The 20,348-nt window shown below is 39.8% G+C and overlaps 1 protein-coding gene across 2 annotated transcripts in view; it reads right to left on the bottom strand.

Annotated features, from left to right (window-relative positions):
* Window positions 1-20,348, bottom strand: part of CDKAL1 (CDK5 regulatory subunit associated protein 1 like 1) — a 2,132,645-nt gene that overhangs the window by 627,583 nt on the left and 1,484,714 nt on the right. For both annotated transcript variants that reach the window (XM_029590755.1, XM_029590756.1), the window contains exon 11: window positions 7,180-7,325. In XM_029590755.1, coding sequence (XP_029446615.1) covers window positions 7,180-7,325 — 146 coding nt within the window. The remainder of the gene's footprint in view (window positions 1-7,179; window positions 7,326-20,348) is intronic.

Below are 20,348 nucleotides of genomic sequence, written 5' to 3'. Positions count from 1 at the left end.
CGCTCTCTTGCAACTTTTTTTTTTGCTTCGGGAGGAGGGGAGAGGACTGGGGCTGCCCCGGAGAGCGGCACCCATGGATGCAGCCAGGGCAGGAGAGCGGGGGCTGGGGGAAAGTTTGCCACCTACCCTTACCCCTGCCTCTAACGCAGGGGTAAGGGTAGGCGGTAAGTTAGCAGGTTAAACGCGCGGCAAAACGGCAGGGTAAAATAGCGATAGTCGGGGCGCGTGTTACTGGATGGTAGGGAATAGCTAATTCGATTGTTTACATGCAATATACATGCCGCGTGCGGAAGGGGTTGTCCGGGGATTTTAGGACGCGGTAGGAGTAGGTTAAAGGGGATAGTGTATCGCGGGTTGGACTAACGCGGCCGAAAAGTGAGTAGAAAGCCGGTTAGGAGCAGGGTAACCGCGGCCGCACTTTACTGTATTGAGTTGTAAAGTAGGTAGCAAATCTGTCGATCTCTAACTTGTAAAATGAGAAACCTATCATTTCCATTGGAATGGACTTTTTAATGATGAAGATACCAGTACTCATTCTCTTCATACAGTCATACAGTTTCAATATCTGCATTTAACTGCCACAGGTGACAAAACTATGTTATTTTTGAAAATAACATGAAGAGAGTAGGCTCATCTTTATAATACTTCTTAGTCTTCTAATGTCGAGTTTGATTAGAAAGCAATTTCTGCTTTGGAGTATCAGTTGACTAACAGTTTGGCTCGGTCAGTCTCTTAGTAATGGTGAGCTCTGTGGTACTACAAGAAACAGGCAAGGAGACATGAATAATTGTTATGGTAGCCTACTGTAAAGAGAACTACCTCTCCCCCCTTCTTCCACCCCAGCACTCCATCAAGTCAGAGATTGGCCAGGACCGAGCCTATTAACAGGCATTCTGGCACGGATCATCATCCGGGGAGCTTGCAGTAATGTCAGCTCCTGATATCACCGGTAAGCCGCACCTGCAGCCACTGCTCAAGCGACTACAAACAGAAGTGCCTTGTACCAAATCATTCAAAAGGAAGAACGCAGGATACTTCTTTTATTGCTGAGCTGCCAGAAGTCAAGTCCCAACAGCAACCTGAAAATATCATTTAGTAGGAAGCATCTGATGCTCTTCCAACATTCTGTGAAATTAAAAACTTTTTTTTTTTTTTTTTTTTTAGAAAACTGCAGTGGTGTATACTATATGGATGAGTGCTGGACAGTTTAGTAACATTATTCATCGACTTACTTTTTGTTTTCTGCTCCTAAAAATTATCAAGGTAAATGTAGCTCTTTTTTTCAATGCAATATCAAATTAATAGCGGACTGAGAAAGACTACTAGTGCTTTAGATTATTGTCTACTCACAGCCAGCTGTTTTAAATTTGGATATTAAGTAATTCACACAAGTTTGTTTTTTTCTCTTTTTTTTTGTTTTTTGCAAGAGTTGCATGATTTAATAAATTCCCATATGCCCCAACATGTGCCAGCACTATTAGTTTTCTGAAATCCAGCTGCTGTTATAATAACTGCCAACTTTTAAAACAACTGAAGAGAATAAGGAATCAGTTTCAAGTCAGCTCAGATATAAACATCGCTTCCAGCTAAACGACATGCCAATTTTAACTGTAAAAAAAAAAACCCCTCAAAACATTCATTTTAAAAAGTGTTACAGCCATCATTTGAAAAATGACCCACATCATAAATCCATTCATACTTTCTGATTTTGCAACCACACTTTTTCCTTTGCTTCTACACTTCCAAATGTCAGTATCATGGATGCATTAAAGTTACCATTTAGAAGAGACTCTCCCTGCATGCACAGCACCACTAAGTACTGGAAAGCATTATATATTATAAAAAGGGCTATTAAGCATTGAAAATAAGCAAATGAAACAGAAAAAAAGAAATTGGCTTGCTAGTGATTAACTGGTAGAAAACCTGTTACAAGCCTACTAAAGAAAACCTCCACCCAGGGCTTAATTTGTAGGCTAAAAGGAAGTGGAACTGTGGGACGGGAGGGAGCAGGGCCAGGTGTGACACGTGAGAAGGGGAGGAGCCAAGCGTGAACGCCTGCCCTCACTCACACACATGTATGCGAAAATACCCAATAGCAGCAGAAGCAGTGGAGCTGACAGGCAGCCTTGTCTCTTTGCCTTCTCCCATTCTCTCTTCTGGCCTATCAGTTCTGGCAGGAAACTGCATACAAATCAAGGTAGTTGATTTTTGTGCAGTTCTCATCTCGGGGTAAGCCGTTCAGACACTCTCTGATCTGCTGTTTCTGGGGGTCATCCTGCCTCCACCGGCTCTGCCCTGTTTCTGCAGGGAGCTGAAAATGATTTACCATCAGCAGCTCTGGTCCATTTCGGTGAGGAAGCCAGAACTGATTTACACTGCCGCTCCACTCTGTTTTCTCCTTATGTCCTGGAAAAAAAAGGTGGCAGACTGCCATTCTGGATTGTTACAGAAATTAAGCTCTGGGTAACAGACACAAAAAGGAGTTGAATTAGCCCAGGTTCGAAACTTGTGAACTGAGGTGCTTATCAAAGCCAGAATTGGAGCCTTGATTGGCACTAGTGCACATAAATTTCAAACGTTCACTAATTGTATCATTTTTTATTGATTGCTTTGCAGCATCTTCTTCAGTATCATCCCTTCTCCTCTTGCTTCTTGTAGAAGAGCAGGGGAAGGAGAACAGGAAGGAAGGGGCTGGATTATTTATTTATTTGAAATATTTCTAATCTGCCTACAGTAATAAAATCATGCTAGGCTGAGTGCAGAGTTGACATAAAACGATATAAATATAATCAGTTTTAAAACATCAAAGAAACAGAAATGTAACTAACACTCTGCTAAACATCGCACTATCAAAAAACTCACATTATCCAAGGGCTTCATTAAATAGACTTGCCTTGAGCTGTTTCCTGAATACATTTGTATCCTACACCAATCTAATTTCCTCCAGCATTTCCAGAGCTTGGCTCCAATACAGGATATAGCACAATTCCTAGTCTCCTTTAGTCACATAGTCCCTACAACTATGACCTCCAGTAAGCAGTGACCCAAAGAAAGTAAATTCCTAGATGGAATATGGAGCTTAAATAACATTTTTAGGTACATGGGAAAAATCGCATTGCAAAGCCTTAAATCCCAACATTAGTACCTGGAACTCAGCTGGATTAGTGAGTAGGATGGCTATTCTGTGCTCCGTCTGCTCCAGGCTCTTCCTCTCCCTTCTTCTTCCCTGCAGGCTGCCTGAGGAGAAGGGACTGGAGCAGAACAACCCTTGTTGCTCTACTTCTCAAATCTGAAAAGAAGTGGCAGAACCGCATTCCAGGTTGTTCCCCCACAAATTAAGCTTTGCCTCCACCACCACAAAAAGAACTGTTGCAAAAAATATGAAATCCAGTAGTACAGTGAAAACTGACACCATAATTCAGAAACTATTGATTTAAGGATTTAGATAACCCTCTTTTAATTATATGAAAGGGGGAACTACAACATTTCACAAATTCAGTCTATTCATATGATAACTTGGCATTAATTACTAATTAATTGCAATAATAGAGTGCCCATACTACATCTGTATCCTCATCTCATGCTGGCGGACTAAGAGGTACAGCAGTGGCCAAAGAAAAGGCCCAGGATAGGCCTTGAGAGACAGAATGTGTATGCGTGAGGAAGAAAGAGCTAGTGAATGTGAGACAGCCTGTGTATATATGGGTGAGGGAGTCAGTGTCAGTGACTGTGAGAGAGCCTGTAGTATGTGTGTGAGGCAGAGAGTTCCAATGAATATGAGAAAGCCAGTGTGTATGTCAGGAAGAGAGTACCAGTGAGTGTTAGACAGCCCCTATGTGTGTGAGGGAGAAAGAGTCAATGAGTATGAGAGAGCCTGTGTGTGAGAGTTTGCGGAACCATTTAAGCCAGTGAATGTGAGAGAGCATGTGTGTATGTGTATGAGGGAGAGAGTGCCAATGAGTGAGAGAGAGCCTGTAGTGTGTGAGGGAGAGAGTGCCAGTAAATGTGAGAGAGCCTGTAGAATGAGTATGTGTTAAGAAGAGAGTGACAATGAATGTGAGAAAGCCTGTGTGAGTGTCAGGGAGAGAGTGCCAGTGAGTGTAGTACAGACCATATGTTTGTGAAGGAAAAAGAGCCAATGAGTATGAGAGAGCCTGTGTGTGTGAGTTTGTGGAACTATTTAAGCCAGTGAATGTGAGAGAGCATGTGTGAAGTATGTGAGCATGTGTAGGAGAGAGAGGGAGTGTGAATGAAAATGAACATGTGCATGTGTGTGAGAAAGACAGAAAGAATAAACATTTGGAGAGGAGAGTGTGTGTATATATGGAGTCAGAGGATAAAGTCTGTGCACCCTCTCTTTCCCCCTACTAATCCACTACAATCTCATAGTGACTGGAAATCAAAAGTTCCCAGGTATGGAGAGCAGGAAAAATTTTTTTAGCTTTATTAGTTTTAATTATTGGGTGTTGTGTGTCTTCTGTTTTGAAGTATTTTATTGAGGTTTGGTAAATTTAAAAAACTAATAAAGGTTTTATACTATTGTATGTTATTCTATTCGTCAAATGTTTTGAAATGTTTATTCCTTTTAATGGTATATTTTACTATTATGATTGATATTTTATATTTCTTGACTGACATTATATGAGGACTAGTGATGTTTCAGTTTTTCCAGTGTTGCCCTGCATATAGAGTCTGACTTCTTGCAATTTCTAGTTCATTTTTTATCTGATTGTTTCCATTTATACTTTGTAGTCTCTTTATTCTGTGTTTGGAGAGGGTCTATCTGTGTTCTGCATGTGTGACAAGGTGAGGTATTCTGTTAGCAAGTAGTTTCTGTGTATGGATCTACAGCAGCCTAGCTTGTTCCATTTTCTTTAGAAGATGTATTGGTGTTTTAAGGCCTGGTTTAATATTTGTTTGAGTCTGGCTGTTAATGTGTTATAATATGACAGATTTGCTATAGATTCAGAGATTTTATTTTTTGTAGGATTTTGAATTATAACAAAATGGTCCTGGTAGTGGAGGGAGTTTGCGTTGCTGTTACTGAGGTGAAACCAGAATTTTAATATTATTTTTTTTATGGTGAATGGTAAGTGGAAATGGGTTTGTTTTGTCACAGTTCATATGGGAGGACTCCCTGATGATAAGCTGCATGGGAACATAGAACCAAGATCATTTAACATTTAAAAGTGTAATGTCCAATTACGTGTTTTTACAGGATTGTTTTGGGGGAGGGAAGAGAGATAAAGAGGAAGCTGCTGATTGCAATCGAGTTGTTTAATTATCAACGTCTTGGAAAAAGGGAGGGCTTATGGGTCCATGCCCTGGATCTTTTAGGTACCCAGCAATGCCTCTGCTGTTCTGCTGTGAGTTCCTTTCTCAAGAGCTTACACTAGATATTAAATCCATGGGTCCGAGGTGGAGTAAACTCACATTTCTGCTGGCCAAAGTTATTCTATTGCTATGCCCAGCGTGGTAGAAGCAGCTAGACACTACCAAACTGGGCACAGCATGTATATAACATGGCCACCAGAAATGTGAGTTAAGTTTAACTTATGCTATGACCCAGGAGTTAAATTTCCAGCATTCAGAAAATGTGTTTTAAGCTGTTTGCCCTTTAATGCACCTCTTTAATTGCTGGGAAAAAATTAACGCCTGCTTTTACATAGAATTTTAATGCCCTTCACTAATTTTAGCGCTGATTTTCACATCCAGTTTAGTTCACATTTTTTAGGGATTAAAATCTGTTAAATACCATTTCCGTGGAAAAATGCACATTAAAATAGTAGAAAAAATCTGCTTTGTTAGCAAACTTTTATTTATTTTATTTATTAGACATTCTTATAGTCTGCAGCTTCCACAGTGTTCAGTGCATATTACCCTGGGTCCCCTCTCCTCCCCAATTTACATGCATTTAGCTGAATACATGTCACTCATATGCTAGATGGCCACACTCAAAATGAGAAACAGGAACAGAAAATTCTCACCAAATGAGACCCCTTGGTAAAAATCCTTAAGGAGTCCATTTAAACTGCTAGTTCAGTTGCACACTGATCATATATCTTGGTAATATCTGCTTCTGATCGATACCAACGTGTAGCTGGCACACAGTTGCACTAATAGTATAAATCAGTCACAGTGGAAGCACAGTCTTGAGTTAGCAGGGCCTTGTCTACATTACAAAAAATAATCCACCAGAACAATTCCGAAATAGAACTGACTCAGGTGATCACCCATTTGCTTTTGCTTAAAGTGCATACAAATCCATTGAGTTCCAAAACACATGGCTTTAATCTAGAGGAGCAAAACAGACAATCATGATTCACATTCACAATCAACAATACTGGAATTTAAATATAAGAAGTAATTTCTGTGATGAAAAATTGTCTGTTCCTTTAAAGTATGTCTGGGGGACTATTCAAAATGGATCAAAAGATAAAAGTTATCTTTGCTAAGATGATTTGCAATTGTTAATGCTTGGATACACTGAAAATAAACTACAATCATCTTCAAAGAATACTATTTATCCATTCAACTCTGTATTAGTGGCCACAAGTATTTCCTTGCAAAACCAAACATCCTTTTATAATTGTGTGTGTCTAAAATGCAACATGTTTAAACCTACTTTTACTTCTGTCAACATCATTTCTGCCTGTACAAAGCAGATCATTTGAAATTCTCTTACAAGTCACCACTGTTTTTTAAGCAAACCTTGGGGGGATTAATTCACAAAAGCAAATCCATGTTGGTTAGGGGGACATAAAATGCTACTTAGCAAAAAAATTAGCCACTTATGTTGTCATGAATTGGACAATGTCCAGGATGTAAAAGAGTAAGCAAATACCAAAATGCCACATTAAAGGAGACTTTTAAGCATAGTGCACGTAAAGTATTCTTCAAAGGTCAGGCATAAAAATCATCTTGATTATGAGATAAATGAAGAAGATTAAGAATCTATTGACAAATTAAAAATATGTCATTCAGGGATATGAAGTATTCATAGAGCAGAAACATTAACCACATCAAGGTCTAGTCATCTAAAGACTCAAAGTATGTGAGCTACATTTCTTTTTCAGTTTTGCATCTAAGTGGTGAAGTTGCATGCTAGTGCATTTTCTGACACATGTTCTTGCCTTTGGCAAATAGGCCCAGGCAGACGCTCAACAGTAGCAGGCTTACCTTTCTTTTAGGAAATCCACAACCCGCCTGAAGTCTGCCACGCAGTACTCTCTCTTCATGTCCATGAGCACACTGTCAGATGCCGATTGCACCGGTATGTGAAGAAAAGCATACACTCTCGGGTGATTCAGAATCTTTGCCATCTCCTATGAAATATCAGCAAAAAAAAAAAAAAAAAAGATAAAGCATCTCAATGCAATTCATTGCTGCTTGCAAAGTGGTATTAGTTTATACCATACTCGAGAATCAGATTAAAGTTGAACATTGAATTAAAATTGCCCCATGAGCTTGATGTTTAAAGTGAAGCAATATTCATTATTTTATTTATTTCAGTATTTATATAACATTCTTCACAAACCCAAACCAACATATTTACTTTAGACTATACAAACAGGCTGACGGAGAAAAGTGTGTTCAACCAAGCGCACCTTTCTGTTTGCACTTCAGCATACGTTTTCTGTGTACAACATTTACTGCCATGCAGCAAGGAGTTTGGCGCACAGAAGATGTGTCCCCCTAAATGGGAGCACTGCTCGGCACCCTCGCACGGAAATCCCATGCAAATGAGGGCATTAAGCAGTGCTCCCCGATGCAGAGAAACTGCCTTTGGCTAGCGCACCTTTCTTAGAGTATGAATTCATTATTTACTTTAATCATTATGATATGTGTTTTGTATGGTTATAGAATTCATGCTATGTGCAACTGATATTCACACAATAAACATCATGGAATTTAACGATGTAATATTGACGTATGGATTTTAATCAACTTGGACCACGAAGATATATGCAAATATTGGATATTTGAACATACAGCATCTTTCCCTGAAGAAGCCCCCAGGGAAGGGGTGAAATGGGTATCCCGTTGGGTACTATATTGTCCATCATAACATTGAGTATCATGATATTATTTGTTAAAAAATTGTAGATACTTGGTATCTGTTACAACATTTTGTAATTGATGGAAATACAATGTTGCATAAGACTTTGAATATAGTATTAGTCATAAGTATTGTTAGTTTACATGATGTATTTTAATGTGATAATGTGGTGTGGGATATGATAGTGTGTCTGGTATGGATGGAGGTATGAAGTGAGTATTTTAATGTGGGTATTTACAGTGGCACATAGCGTTATTTGTTATAAAATGTATTTTTGATATGATGGTGAAATAAAATTATTTATACAAAATTTGTTTGGCATTAAAATGTGCTGAGTTCCTCTTATCTTATTAAGCAGCAGCTGCCACCGCTTATCCGGATAAATGCTGATTTTTCTGGTATTGGCAAGCCTTTGCCACTCAGCTGGATGAGTCAGTACTTATCCGGTTGTATAGCATGGTTCACTGTGAGCTAGCTAGATAAGCACTTACCCAGCTAACTAGCAGTGAAACACGCCAGATAGCTGGATAAGTCTGCACTTATCTGGGCAAGTGGGGGCGGCCTGTCAGGGATGCCTCCCCCCAGCTTCTTGAGTCAAAACGTGCGTTCCACCTGGACCAAACACATTTTACACAGAACGTGCTGTTTTCAATTCCTGATGCATTAGCATAGCATTGGCTTACTACACTGGATGTTAAAAATTTTTTTTAGCTAAGAGTTAAAAATGTGCACTGAAAACTGGCACAGTTTCTTAATGCCCACATTATTTCATCAGCCTGAAAGTGAAAAAGGTACTATTGTGGTCCAACTGAGAGACAAAAGAGACATATGTTAGGTTTGGATTTGAAGGAAGATAATACCGAGATATTCTGAATATCAATAGATGATTTCAGAGGAATGGTACAAGTAAAATGCAAAGAAAGGTCAGGCATGGGGAGGTTATACGGTTTTCTCAGGATTCCCCAGTGAAAGTAACAGAGGTGAGATTTGAAGTAAAGAACTGTAAAAGCCTACAGCTTTCACACGTTTATGCTATAACTACTAAGCTATTTTGCCTGAAACACAGATGTTACAGCAGAATATAGAGATTTATCCATAAAAAAATTGACAATGAAAGAAAAATGGATCAGCTGCAGCCTTCCCCTAAGAGTGAGAATAAGCTTTCAGTCTGTACAATCCTAGCTCTATTAGACCTATAAAAGACACAAAATAACAGAGTCATTTGTCTTCTTTTCGAATGGCAGTTGACAGCCAGTGCTTATCTATGGTTGGTTAGTTCTAAATATCTTAACTAGCAGTACTGCTATGACCACAATAAAAATTACTGCTAGCAAAAAGTATGCAACTGACTAATAAATTATTCAAATACAGGTTTCATAAAACCAGCTTAGTCCCTTGACTGCCTTAATTTGTTCTGTAAGTACAGTAAATACTTCTATGAGCTTTTCAACACATTCCTTAATATAGCTCTCCAGAAATAGATGTACTGCATTTGTGTAGCATATAGAGTTGTATGAAAAAGTTTAGCCATCCATGGTCAAACTGTATGCTTCAATGAATCTCCAACTGAACAGAAGCTGACAAAACGTCTACAAGGTATAAAGTTAAAGGTGATGTCTTTCAGCAATTTTTAATTTATAATTATTTATTTGTTGAATTTAGCAGATCAAAAATAATAAACAGTAAATATGGAATGTGCAAAAGTTGATTCATTATTACTTTTTCAAAAAGTTAAGATGTCCCAAAGAGTGATGATTTGTTAGGCCTTCAATTAGTCAGGTGGCGACAATTTAATGGTTAAACAAATTCTCTGATCCTTCTAACCACTCAGGTTGTGATTGATGTTCTGTCTACTTTCAACAACCATAAGTTCTTCTAAGTAGCTATCTGAGTATTTGAAAATGAAGATAATTTATACTTACAAAGCAGGAGAAGAGTATAAAAAATAGTTAAATATTGCCACCTAACAATTTGTCTCCTTTATTTTCTCTGTCCCTTCCTTACCTCTTTTTTTCATTTGTGCAATGGTAAAGCCTCTTTACTATTTTGTGTTTATTTTCTTAAATTATATCCCATGCAATCCAAAGAACTTCGTGGGTAACAATTCACATACATAATACAGAAAAACCAAATAAAATTCTAAATTCAGTTGCAAAACTAAAATATATAACTAAAAACACATTAACAAAAAAAAACATTATTAATAAAAGTACTGCAATAACAAAAATGGCACAATATAGCCATTAGCTACATTAACATACTTCACAGTCAAAAACCTGCTTAAAATAAAAAGGTTTTACTTGTTTCCTGAATGTAGTATAACACCTAGGGTTGTGAATCTCATCTGGAAGATTATTCCAAGGTATCAGTCCAGCTACGTAGAATGTTCTTTCTTTGGTCTCTGCAAGACATGCTTTTCAGACTGTGGGAATATCTAGTAAGTTTTGACCAGTTGATCTCGAACTACACTGTGGTTTATGAATCTTGAGTAATGAATTAACTCATAGTGGAGTATTCCTACTTAATGCATGGTGGATTAAAGTTACAATTTTAAATTGAATCCTCCACTGTATGGGAAGCCAGTGTAAGGAAGCAGCATTGGGGTGCTATAATCAAATAATATTGTGCCTGTCAGTAATCTTGTAGCAGCATTTTATAATACTTGCAAGCATTTTAATATATATATATATATATTTATTTATTTTGGTATTTTTATATACCGACATCCGTTTGCACATCGTATCGGTTTACATATAACAAAAAACAGTGTCGCCGTAACGACAGGCAGAGCCTTTACAAGGAACAAAAAACTGTAGCACAAGGTTAAATATGGGATAACTCAGTACAATATTTTCGAATTACAGATTAACTGGGTACAGAGTAATTGAGGGGATATCACAGGGAAGAGGAAAGGAAGGATGAGGAGAGTTAAGTTTAGTAGTTCAAGGAAACGCAAGAAAACAAAGGCTAGGAAAATTGTATATAAGAGCAGACTGTATATACCGGACAATATTTACAATATTTACAATATGTGGCTACAAAAGTAGTTAATATCAATATATACACTGGCATATCCACATATAGTGTATCACAATAATCTAATCATAAAATTACCAAAGATTGTAAAACTGTTCAAAATTCATTAGGCATCAAGAATGGATTAGACCACGCAATGCTCATAATTTGATAAAAGCATGTTACTACAGCTTTCATCTGCTCTTTTAGTGATAGATCAGGCTCAAGATATACTCAGGTTCCTTATTATCAATGAAATGTTTATTGTCCAGCCCTCAAGTTAAAATATAGTAAAATCATCTGAGAGGAATCTAATACCATTTTGTTTTTTTGATGTTGAGAGCCAATTTGAGTCATGCAACCATTCATACACAGTGCACAAGCAATGGCCAATAAAGTCTGTGTCAGGAACAATAATTTTTACTGGTACAAAGAACTGTATATTATATGCATAAAGTCTATAGACCACTCCCAGGTTGGAGAGTAGGCTACAGACTGGGCAGAAATAAACGTTAAATAAAAGGGCAGATCGTATCGACCCTTAGGGTACTCTGGTGCTCACATGGTGCCAATCGGAAGTCTGACTCCCAAAGTTTTATTGGTATATTCGACTAGATAAAAAAGAAGCAAACTATTACAGAACATGATCGGTGATACCAATATTCTTAAGATGGTATAATAATAGTTGATGATTTACTGTAAATATCACGGGTGAGATGTCCAGCAGCATTAATATGTACGTGCCGAGAATCTCAAAACTGCACCTAAACAGATCCAACATAATTGATAAAAGTGTCTCAGTACTATGGCTGGGATGGAACCCAAATTGATAGGTGTCAAGAATATCATGGTCATCTAGAAATTGTTGCAATTGTTTCAGCACTAACTTCTCAATTACCTTGGCAAGAAATGATAATGATGAAATCTGAAGGTAGTTTAAAAGGTCATTTACATAGATTTTGAATCTTTTATAATCAGAGTTACTATGGCCTTTTAAATTTGTCTGGAAGAACACCTTCTTCTAGTGAAGAATTTACTAATTTTGTCATATAAATTTCAAGATCATTACATAACATTTTAGAATTACAGGTATATTTTCAAAGGCTTACTCACATAAAAAAGGCTATATATATACGCATGTATGTGGCCTGATCGCATGCAATGTACATTTTTTAAAAAGGGCCACCTTTTCTATACATAGGCAACAGCTAAAGCCAGAAGAATGCTGTACTGGATAGAGAGAGGAATAACCAGTAGGAAAAAGGAGGTGATAATGCAATTGCACAGGTCCTTAGTGAGGCCTCACCTGGACTGCTGTATTCAGTTCTGGAGACCATATCTCAAAAAGGATAGAGACAGAACGGAGGTGGTCCAGAGAAGGGTGACCAAAATGGTCTGGGATCTGTATCAGAGAGGATGCAGGATTTAAATATGTATATCCTGGAAGAGAGCAGATTCAGGGGAGATATGATACAGACCTTCAGATACCTGAAATGTAATGATGCACAAACTTCAAACCTTTTCCGTAGGAAAGGAAACAGTAGAACTAGGGGTTATGAAATAAAACTCCGGGGAAGACAACTCAGAAGCAACATCAGGAAATACTTCTTCATGGAGAGGGTGATGGATACTTAGAATGCCCTTCTGGAGGAGGTGGTGAAGAAGAAAACAGTCAACAAATAAAAAGGGGCATGGAATGAACACTGTGGATCCCTAAAGGCTCGAGGCCGGAAATTAAGAAGAGGGTGGATGGGGGTAACCACCCGCTCTTTCCTTCAGAGATGAGATCTCTAAGTTCATGCTGCTGCTTCCTTTTTCTCTTTCAGACCAGCACTGCTGCTTCTTCTGAACCATGTGGGCAATGTATTTCTCTGTTTTATCTTGTAATCCTCCCTAAGCTCATTCAGATAAGTAGGATAACAAACTGAAGTTTAAAATAATTAAATAAAATGTATTTCCATATCCACAGCCAGTCACCTCTGATTTCTTTCAGCCAGGCCCAGATTTGGGCATAACCAACTGCCTATCATGCCAAATTTTGAAGGCTCTATGACAGCCTGTTACTAAATGGAGTAGAACAAAATCAGTCAGCTTGGGCTCAAGTTGGTGCCCACATCAAATGCAACAAAACAAACAAAAAAATAAGGTGTGGCAGACATTCTCGGTCTGGCCTGTCCTTAATACCTTCTACATAGGAGCCATTCATACCCTTCAGTCCTTCCCACCAGGAGGTGATGGATTGGATGACTCACTGCTATTTAGCCCAGCCATTTTAATATTCCACAGGTTCAGTTTGAGGAAGCAGTCAGAGACTAAGGATGTATTTTTCCACACTCTGATGGGGCCTCCTGGCCTTGCCCTAAGAAATTGTCTTTTAGAAGAGAAACCTCATCATGCACTCCCTGCAGAGGGTCTCTCGTACTTTTAGTTAGAGAGAGAGATTGTTGAGCCTGATACCCTTTAGAGGCAAAAGGGCTCTCAACAGGGGACCAAAGACTTGTGAGCTTACTCTAAACCCTAGGTAGGTAAGCACCAGTAATGGATCCTACTGCGAGAGATTTTGAATGCTAGAAGAGTCCTCATTTTTGGAAGGAACCGTGTTCACCCTGCTTCTTTGGAGAAAGTTATCCTCGCTGGCCATACTCAAAGAACAGGGGCTGAAGATCAGTGAGCTACTGTGGCAAGGACCTATGATGGCATGAACTCCAGTTTAGGAAGAAGTATCCAGTTAAGCTTTAAAGTATATTTGGACTTTGAATTAAGTGGAAAGGTTTTTGGATCCCTCTTCCCCACTGGGATTGCAGTGCTGAGAACTAGCCTGATCCCTTGATTTTTCCATAAGAGAAATCCCTGAAGTAACAGTTAAGGATAAAGAAACAGTTGAACCAAAGTAAAAAAGAAAAAGAGAAGGAGACCCCATCCGGATATCTGCACATCAAGGGACCAGGAGAGGCTGAGTGTCCATTGGGAAGCTGATGTCTAAAGGTAGGAATTTTGCAATGAAAGGGGGACCCCTTCCATAGGATTCCCGCAGAGCCACTGGGAGAGTTTTACACTAAAAAATCATCACGGGCTCTACCCAGATATCTGTACCAAAGGACACCTACCTACCCATAAGAAAATCTTGTACCAACAGTCATATGTACACTTATTTTTTGGACAAATGGACTTTATTTAACTTTATGAATCAGTAAATTAATATTTCACACTCAATCCCAGTCCTGTCTGATTCTTGCAGCCTCTCGCCTCATGGGAAGTACTAACAGACTCAATCTAAGGGGATCAAAGCACACTGGGGTTTTTATTCATTGTCTGGGCCATATGAGAGAGCTTTTCCCCCATAAAAAGAATCCCCCTCAGGGATTGAGAGTTAAGCTGAGGACAAGTCATCTAGCTGGAGCAGACCCGAAGAGATAAATTGGATTGCGTGCCCTGGGACTTAAACCACCTACAAGGAATTTCAAAGGGATAGGGTCTGTGGATGTTCACAGGTCCTGAAGTAGCCCCATTCCTCACAGTTTCCTTAGCAACAGGAAGCCCATGTGGAAGGATGGGTGAGGCTGCTGCTTCAGGACCTGTGAGTGCATGCAGGCTCACATGTTCTGCATTCGTTTTTGTTCTTGTTGTTGCAGCTACTATGGATTCTGGATCAAGATTTTTTTTCAGTTGAGCAAGGACATGGGGAAGGAAAAAAGCTGGGTAGGAGCATCTCTTGAGCTGCATTCTCTCTGATCTCATGGAAGGCATTTTCTCTCCCTCCCTTGCTTATAGGCACAGAAATCTTAAACTGTCTACTGGCAGGAGGACAGCACTGCCCAGAAATCTGCTAAGTTCATGTCAGTGCTTTTTTCCAAGACAGTAGACAACAATGGCCAAATGGCAAAAGTTACATAACTATTGCTATGCAGCAGGTCAGAAATGAGCAAATATGTACACTTGTACCTGTGGGCTCATTTAGGATAGGTCAGACTGTTTGGGCTTCTTTTAGTCAGATGGATTTTGAATATTATAACTTCTACTCGACCCACTTCTTGTGATCTCAGTCCTTGTCCATCATGTTTTGTGAGGGAGGCCAAAGATAGTTTTGTGGAATGACCTCATTAAGTGATTAATACTTGTTTGTAGGAAGGCTTATCAGATTTACTGAAAACAGTATTAGTCAAATCATTATTAAAGAGGTCAGCTTTGTCAGTATCTGAAATATAGCGAAGTTGCTTACCTGTAACAAGTATTCTCCATGGACAGCAAAATAAATCAGTCACACAAGTGGGATGATGTCATCTCATAGTGCCGACACAGAAGAAAATCTGTTTTGGTGCTCAGGAAAAAATGAAAGTCTGTCCAAGCTTGTACAGGAGTTTTCCGCACTGCTACCATCGCATAAGTCATCTTAGCAATGTCACAAGCTAAGCTTCAACTTAGAGGATGAAGCTGGGATTGTGTGGCAGATTTGTTCTGCTATCCACGAAAAATCCTTATTACAGCTTAGCAATTTTGTTTTCTTTGTGAACACGGAGGAACAAACGCAACCAGACAAGTGGAGACTCCCAAGCAAAGAGCTGCATAGAAAAATCCTATTCTTTCTAGTTTGAAGTGGTGCAACGCATAACATGAGGATGGAGGGAAGTTGAAATGTTTATTGAAATAAGTTTTGCAGAACTGCTTGGCTAAATTTACTATCACTTTAGGGGGCCGAGTGCACTGTATACCCGCACTTGGACACGGGTTAAATAGGTGCTAATCCACCCCCTAATGCAACAGAGGGATTAGTGCCTATTTAGCGTGCGTCCGATGCGGAGTGAATGCGATAGCGCTCATCACATGCAAATGCATGTGACTGAGGCTATTACTCATTCACTCCACATTTTAAAAAAAAGTGTGCGTCTCAGACGCACATTTAGCTCTCAGATATTAACGCCTGCCTGGAGCAGGCGTTAATAGCTGAGCGCATGTTTGTTTTTTTTTTTTACTTAAGAAAAAAAATACCTTGGCAGACCACCGAGATATGAAGAACAAAGTTGGGGGACAGCCCCAACTGGACTTTAAATTCAGCGCGGCTGCTAGGCGTCGCGAGCCGAAGGTGCGCAACAAAGGGGCAGGCCCATTTGTGCGCCCCTTCGTGCAGTCCTAGAGTGTATTCCCAACACTTTCCTAGCTGCTTTCACTACTGCCTTCTCTAGCATTCGCTTCGGTTCTCAGACAAACCAACTTCTCTTCAGTCACTCCCAGCAACCGCAATTTTCCCTGGCGTTTATTCTCCCAGCCTTCAGTTCTCTCTCCCACGGACGGCACAACCGCCAGACACCGAGCGCACTACTGGACAACACCGGAGTGCTGCTGGAACCTCTCACGACGACCGATCATATCTTCCATACTCTCCCGGCTCGCTTCTCCCACATTCCTCCCACAGCCAATAGACCTCTCAAGGATACCATTGCAGCCAAGCAACTCTCAGCAAAGTAACCCACAACCTCCCAACTACTGTCTAACTTTCTTCTGAACCATCCAGCCAGTCCACTTCTTTTAGGCTCAACAAGCCAGAATGTATACAGTTTCCCCAATCTCTATTCTCTAACACTATTCATCTTCTACAGGAAATTCCACCAGGCAAGCCCGACACTGCTCATTAATAACTCTTACCCCCATCCTGCTTGCACTGATCACGCAACTTCTAGGCATTACTCTATTCTCCTTAACTCTTTTCAATGTGCAATCCATCACCAAGAAATCTCTGATCCTCAATGATTACCTTCTAGACGCCAAGCCAGACATATGTGCAATAACCGAAACATGGCTAAAACCCACAGATACTGCTATAATAAATCAACTATTAACACTGACCTACGACATCTTCTCTCTCCCTCGACAGAAAAAAAAGGGTGGGGGCATCTTATTAACAACAAAAAAAGGCCTTAGATTCACTCAACACCCTGTCATATCAGATCCCAAACTGGAAATCGGCCTTTTCTCATCAGACCATCTTCAAATCCTACTAGTCTACGCCCCCCCTCCCCCCCGTGGCCTCCTGGAAACAGACGCCTCTCCCATTATTGAAATAATCACAACTCGTATTAATTTGGATGCTCCTGCAATAATCCTGGGAGATTTCAATCTGCACGTAGACGAGCCCACACTCTCATCCAGCTGCGAAGCCTTCCTCACCGCCCTCTCAGCCTTGGGATTCAATCAGATTGTCAACAAACCCACACACAAAGCAGGACACACGTTGGATTTAATCTTTGTAAACTCTGGCATCAAGCAGTCATCTCACCTTAATTGCAAGAAGGTCCCTTGGTCAGATCACACACTAATCTCAACCAGGTACACGCTGAAAGTAACCATCACCGTCAGTGCACCCCAACCCTCCTTCCATTATAGAAGATTCTGCTCTTCTGAAGACCTCAGCAACCAACTGACCTTACACCTTCCTCTTATAGACCTCACCAACCCAAACATGGCTCTCCTCTCCTGGAACAACAATACAGAATCCATAGCTAATAAACTATGCCCCCTTACAACTAAAAAACCCAACACCAATGCGTCAAAAAGACAACCGTGGTTCACCATTGAACTCCGAAAACTGAAACAAAGCTTATGACAGAAAGAGAGCAAATGGCGTAAAGCCCCTTGTACAAGCATACTCTCTGCCTATAAACTGGCCCTACACCATTACAAGACCTCCACTGCTAGATCTAAAAGAGACTTCTACGCGCCTAAGATCCATGACCTTGTCTTCGACACCAAAGCACTCTTTGCCTTTGTCTCCAATCTAACTCAAATCAACGCACCGGATATCCCTAACAATCAAGCACAATCAAAAGCCGAAGAACTGGCCCTGTTATTCTGAAACAAAATAATTAATCTCCTAACACAGCTGCCCAGTTTCACCCTACCTTACTTGAGCACACATCAACCAATCAACAACAAATCCATATATCTTGAAACATTCGAACCCATCACCACAACAGAGATCCAGTCAATCTTAAAGAAAATGAAACCCTCCTCTCATCCTTCAGACCATATCGCCAGCAAACTTCTCCTGACAATCCCTGACTCCATCTCCAAAACACTGGTGGACATCATAAACTGCTCTTTATCTCAAGGAATATACCCAGACGAACTCAAACTGGTATCCCTCAGACCACTACTAAAGAAGCCAAACTTGGATCCTACAGACCCTAACAACTTCTGCCCGATCGCTAACCTACCATTCATAGCCAAGATCATGGAAAAACTTGTTAACACTCAAATATCAGACTACATCGAAGACAACAATCTACTATTCCCTTCTCAATATGGGTTCCGCAAAGCTTCTAGCACAGAATCTCTCCTTGACAGATTACCTCATTTTGGGTCTCGACAAAGGACAATCATTCCTACTGATTCTTTTAGACCTCTCGGCAGCTTTCGACACCGTTAACCACTCCATCCTCATAAACCAACTTTCGACCATTGGTATAACAGGTACGGCACTAACCTGGTTCAAAACTTTCCTTAGCAACAGAGGCTACAAAGTTAAAATCCACAACAAAGAATCCCCCTGCCATGACTCACCTGTAGGAGTCCCACAGGTTTCCTCCCTATCACCCACGCTCTTCAACATTTACCTCCTTCAGCTGTGCCAACTCCTAACAAATCTAAAACTTAAACACTTTCTCTATGCAGATAATGTCCAGATAGTGATCCCCCTTAAAGAATCCTTCTCTAAAACTCTCGAACATTGGGAAACATGCCTCCAAAAAATCAAGTGCCTTCTAGCTAGCCTAAACCTAATTTTAAATGCATCTAAAACTGAACTCCTGCTCATCTCCCCAGAAATCAGCAACACCACCACCACTCCTCCAGCTAACCCACTCTCTGCACAAGTGAGAGACTTAGGAGTTATAATTGATAACAGGATGAATTTGAAAGCTTTCGTCAACCGTACAACCAAGGACTGTTTCTACAAACTCCAAGTGCTGAAAAGGATAAAACCTCTATTCCACTCTCAAGATTTCAGAACAATACTACAAGCAATAATCTTCTCAAAGATAGATTACTGCAATGCTATCCTACTAGGTCTCCCATCTTCGTACACCAAACCGCTACAGATGGTCCAAAATGCGGCAGCAAGAATTCTCACCAACACCAGGAGAAGAGACCATATATCCCCTGTCCTAAAAAACCTACATTGGCTCCCTATACACTTCAGAATCATCTTCAAATCCATCACCATTATTTATAAAACCATCCACCACCTTACAACACTTGACCTACAATTCCCGCTCAGCCAACACCACTCCTCAAGACCCACCAGAGAAGCATACAGAGGATCCCTCCAGGTACCTCATACCAAATCCACCCGACATATAACTTTAAGAGAACGGGCCTTCTCGACAGCTGGACCATCACTCTGGAACTCCATCCCACCGAATCTCCGACAGGAGCCTTGCCTCCCAACATTCCGAAAAAGACTTAAGGCTTGGCTATTTAAACAAGCTTTTCCGAACCCCTCCTAATTTTCACCTCATCAACATCTATAACTCAGCCATAGCAGCCCTTTGTAAATAACTCTACATGATGTTAATTACTACTGTATTTCTCTCTTCTTCAAGTTCGATCATCCTTGTTATTTGTAACTATAATTTCCTTTGCACAGGTTCCAGTTTTAATGTATTTTGCACCCCTTGTTCATTTGTAAACCAGCATGATGTGATTGTATCATGAATGCCGGTATATAAAAACCTTAAATAGATAAATAAATAAATATAATATTGCATCGGCCCCCAAGTATCTTGGTCCAAACAATAATATTTTGTAGAAGTATATATGGATGGTCAAGTATCAGCTTTGCAAATGTCCTGAATGAAGGCATAATGCAAATGGGCTACAGAGGTTGCAGTGGCTAATACTTGATGAGCTTGGATCCCTGCTTTAGAAAGTTTTTTTTTCACACTTTATCATTTTAAATCTATAAACAAGTTAGCACAACTTGACAATAAATGGTACATCAGAGATCCAATAAAACAAAATAGGAAACTAACAACATAGGAAATATAAGATCCCTTTAGTACAGTGTCAGACCACTAAAAGGGGGAATTCTAGTGATAATTAAGAGAGGAAGAATTTAGTTAAACAAAAAGAAAAAAGCGAACCATGCTAAGTGCAAGAATCCAAAAATGTAAATGCGCCGAACAAAAACTATGGACTCTATGTAGGTGCTGCTATATCCTGTCTCATTTTATTGTTAAGAAAAACATTTAGCTGGGAGGGGTAAAAAAAAAACATATTTAAC

Source organism: Rhinatrema bivittatum, chromosome 2 (genome assembly GCF_901001135.1).
Source record: "Rhinatrema bivittatum chromosome 2, aRhiBiv1.1, whole genome shotgun sequence".
Taxonomy (NCBI): Eukaryota; Metazoa; Chordata; class Amphibia; order Gymnophiona; family Rhinatrematidae; genus Rhinatrema; species Rhinatrema bivittatum.
Note: the sequence above shows the minus strand (reverse complement) of the source record. Positions and strands in the feature narration are given on the sequence as shown.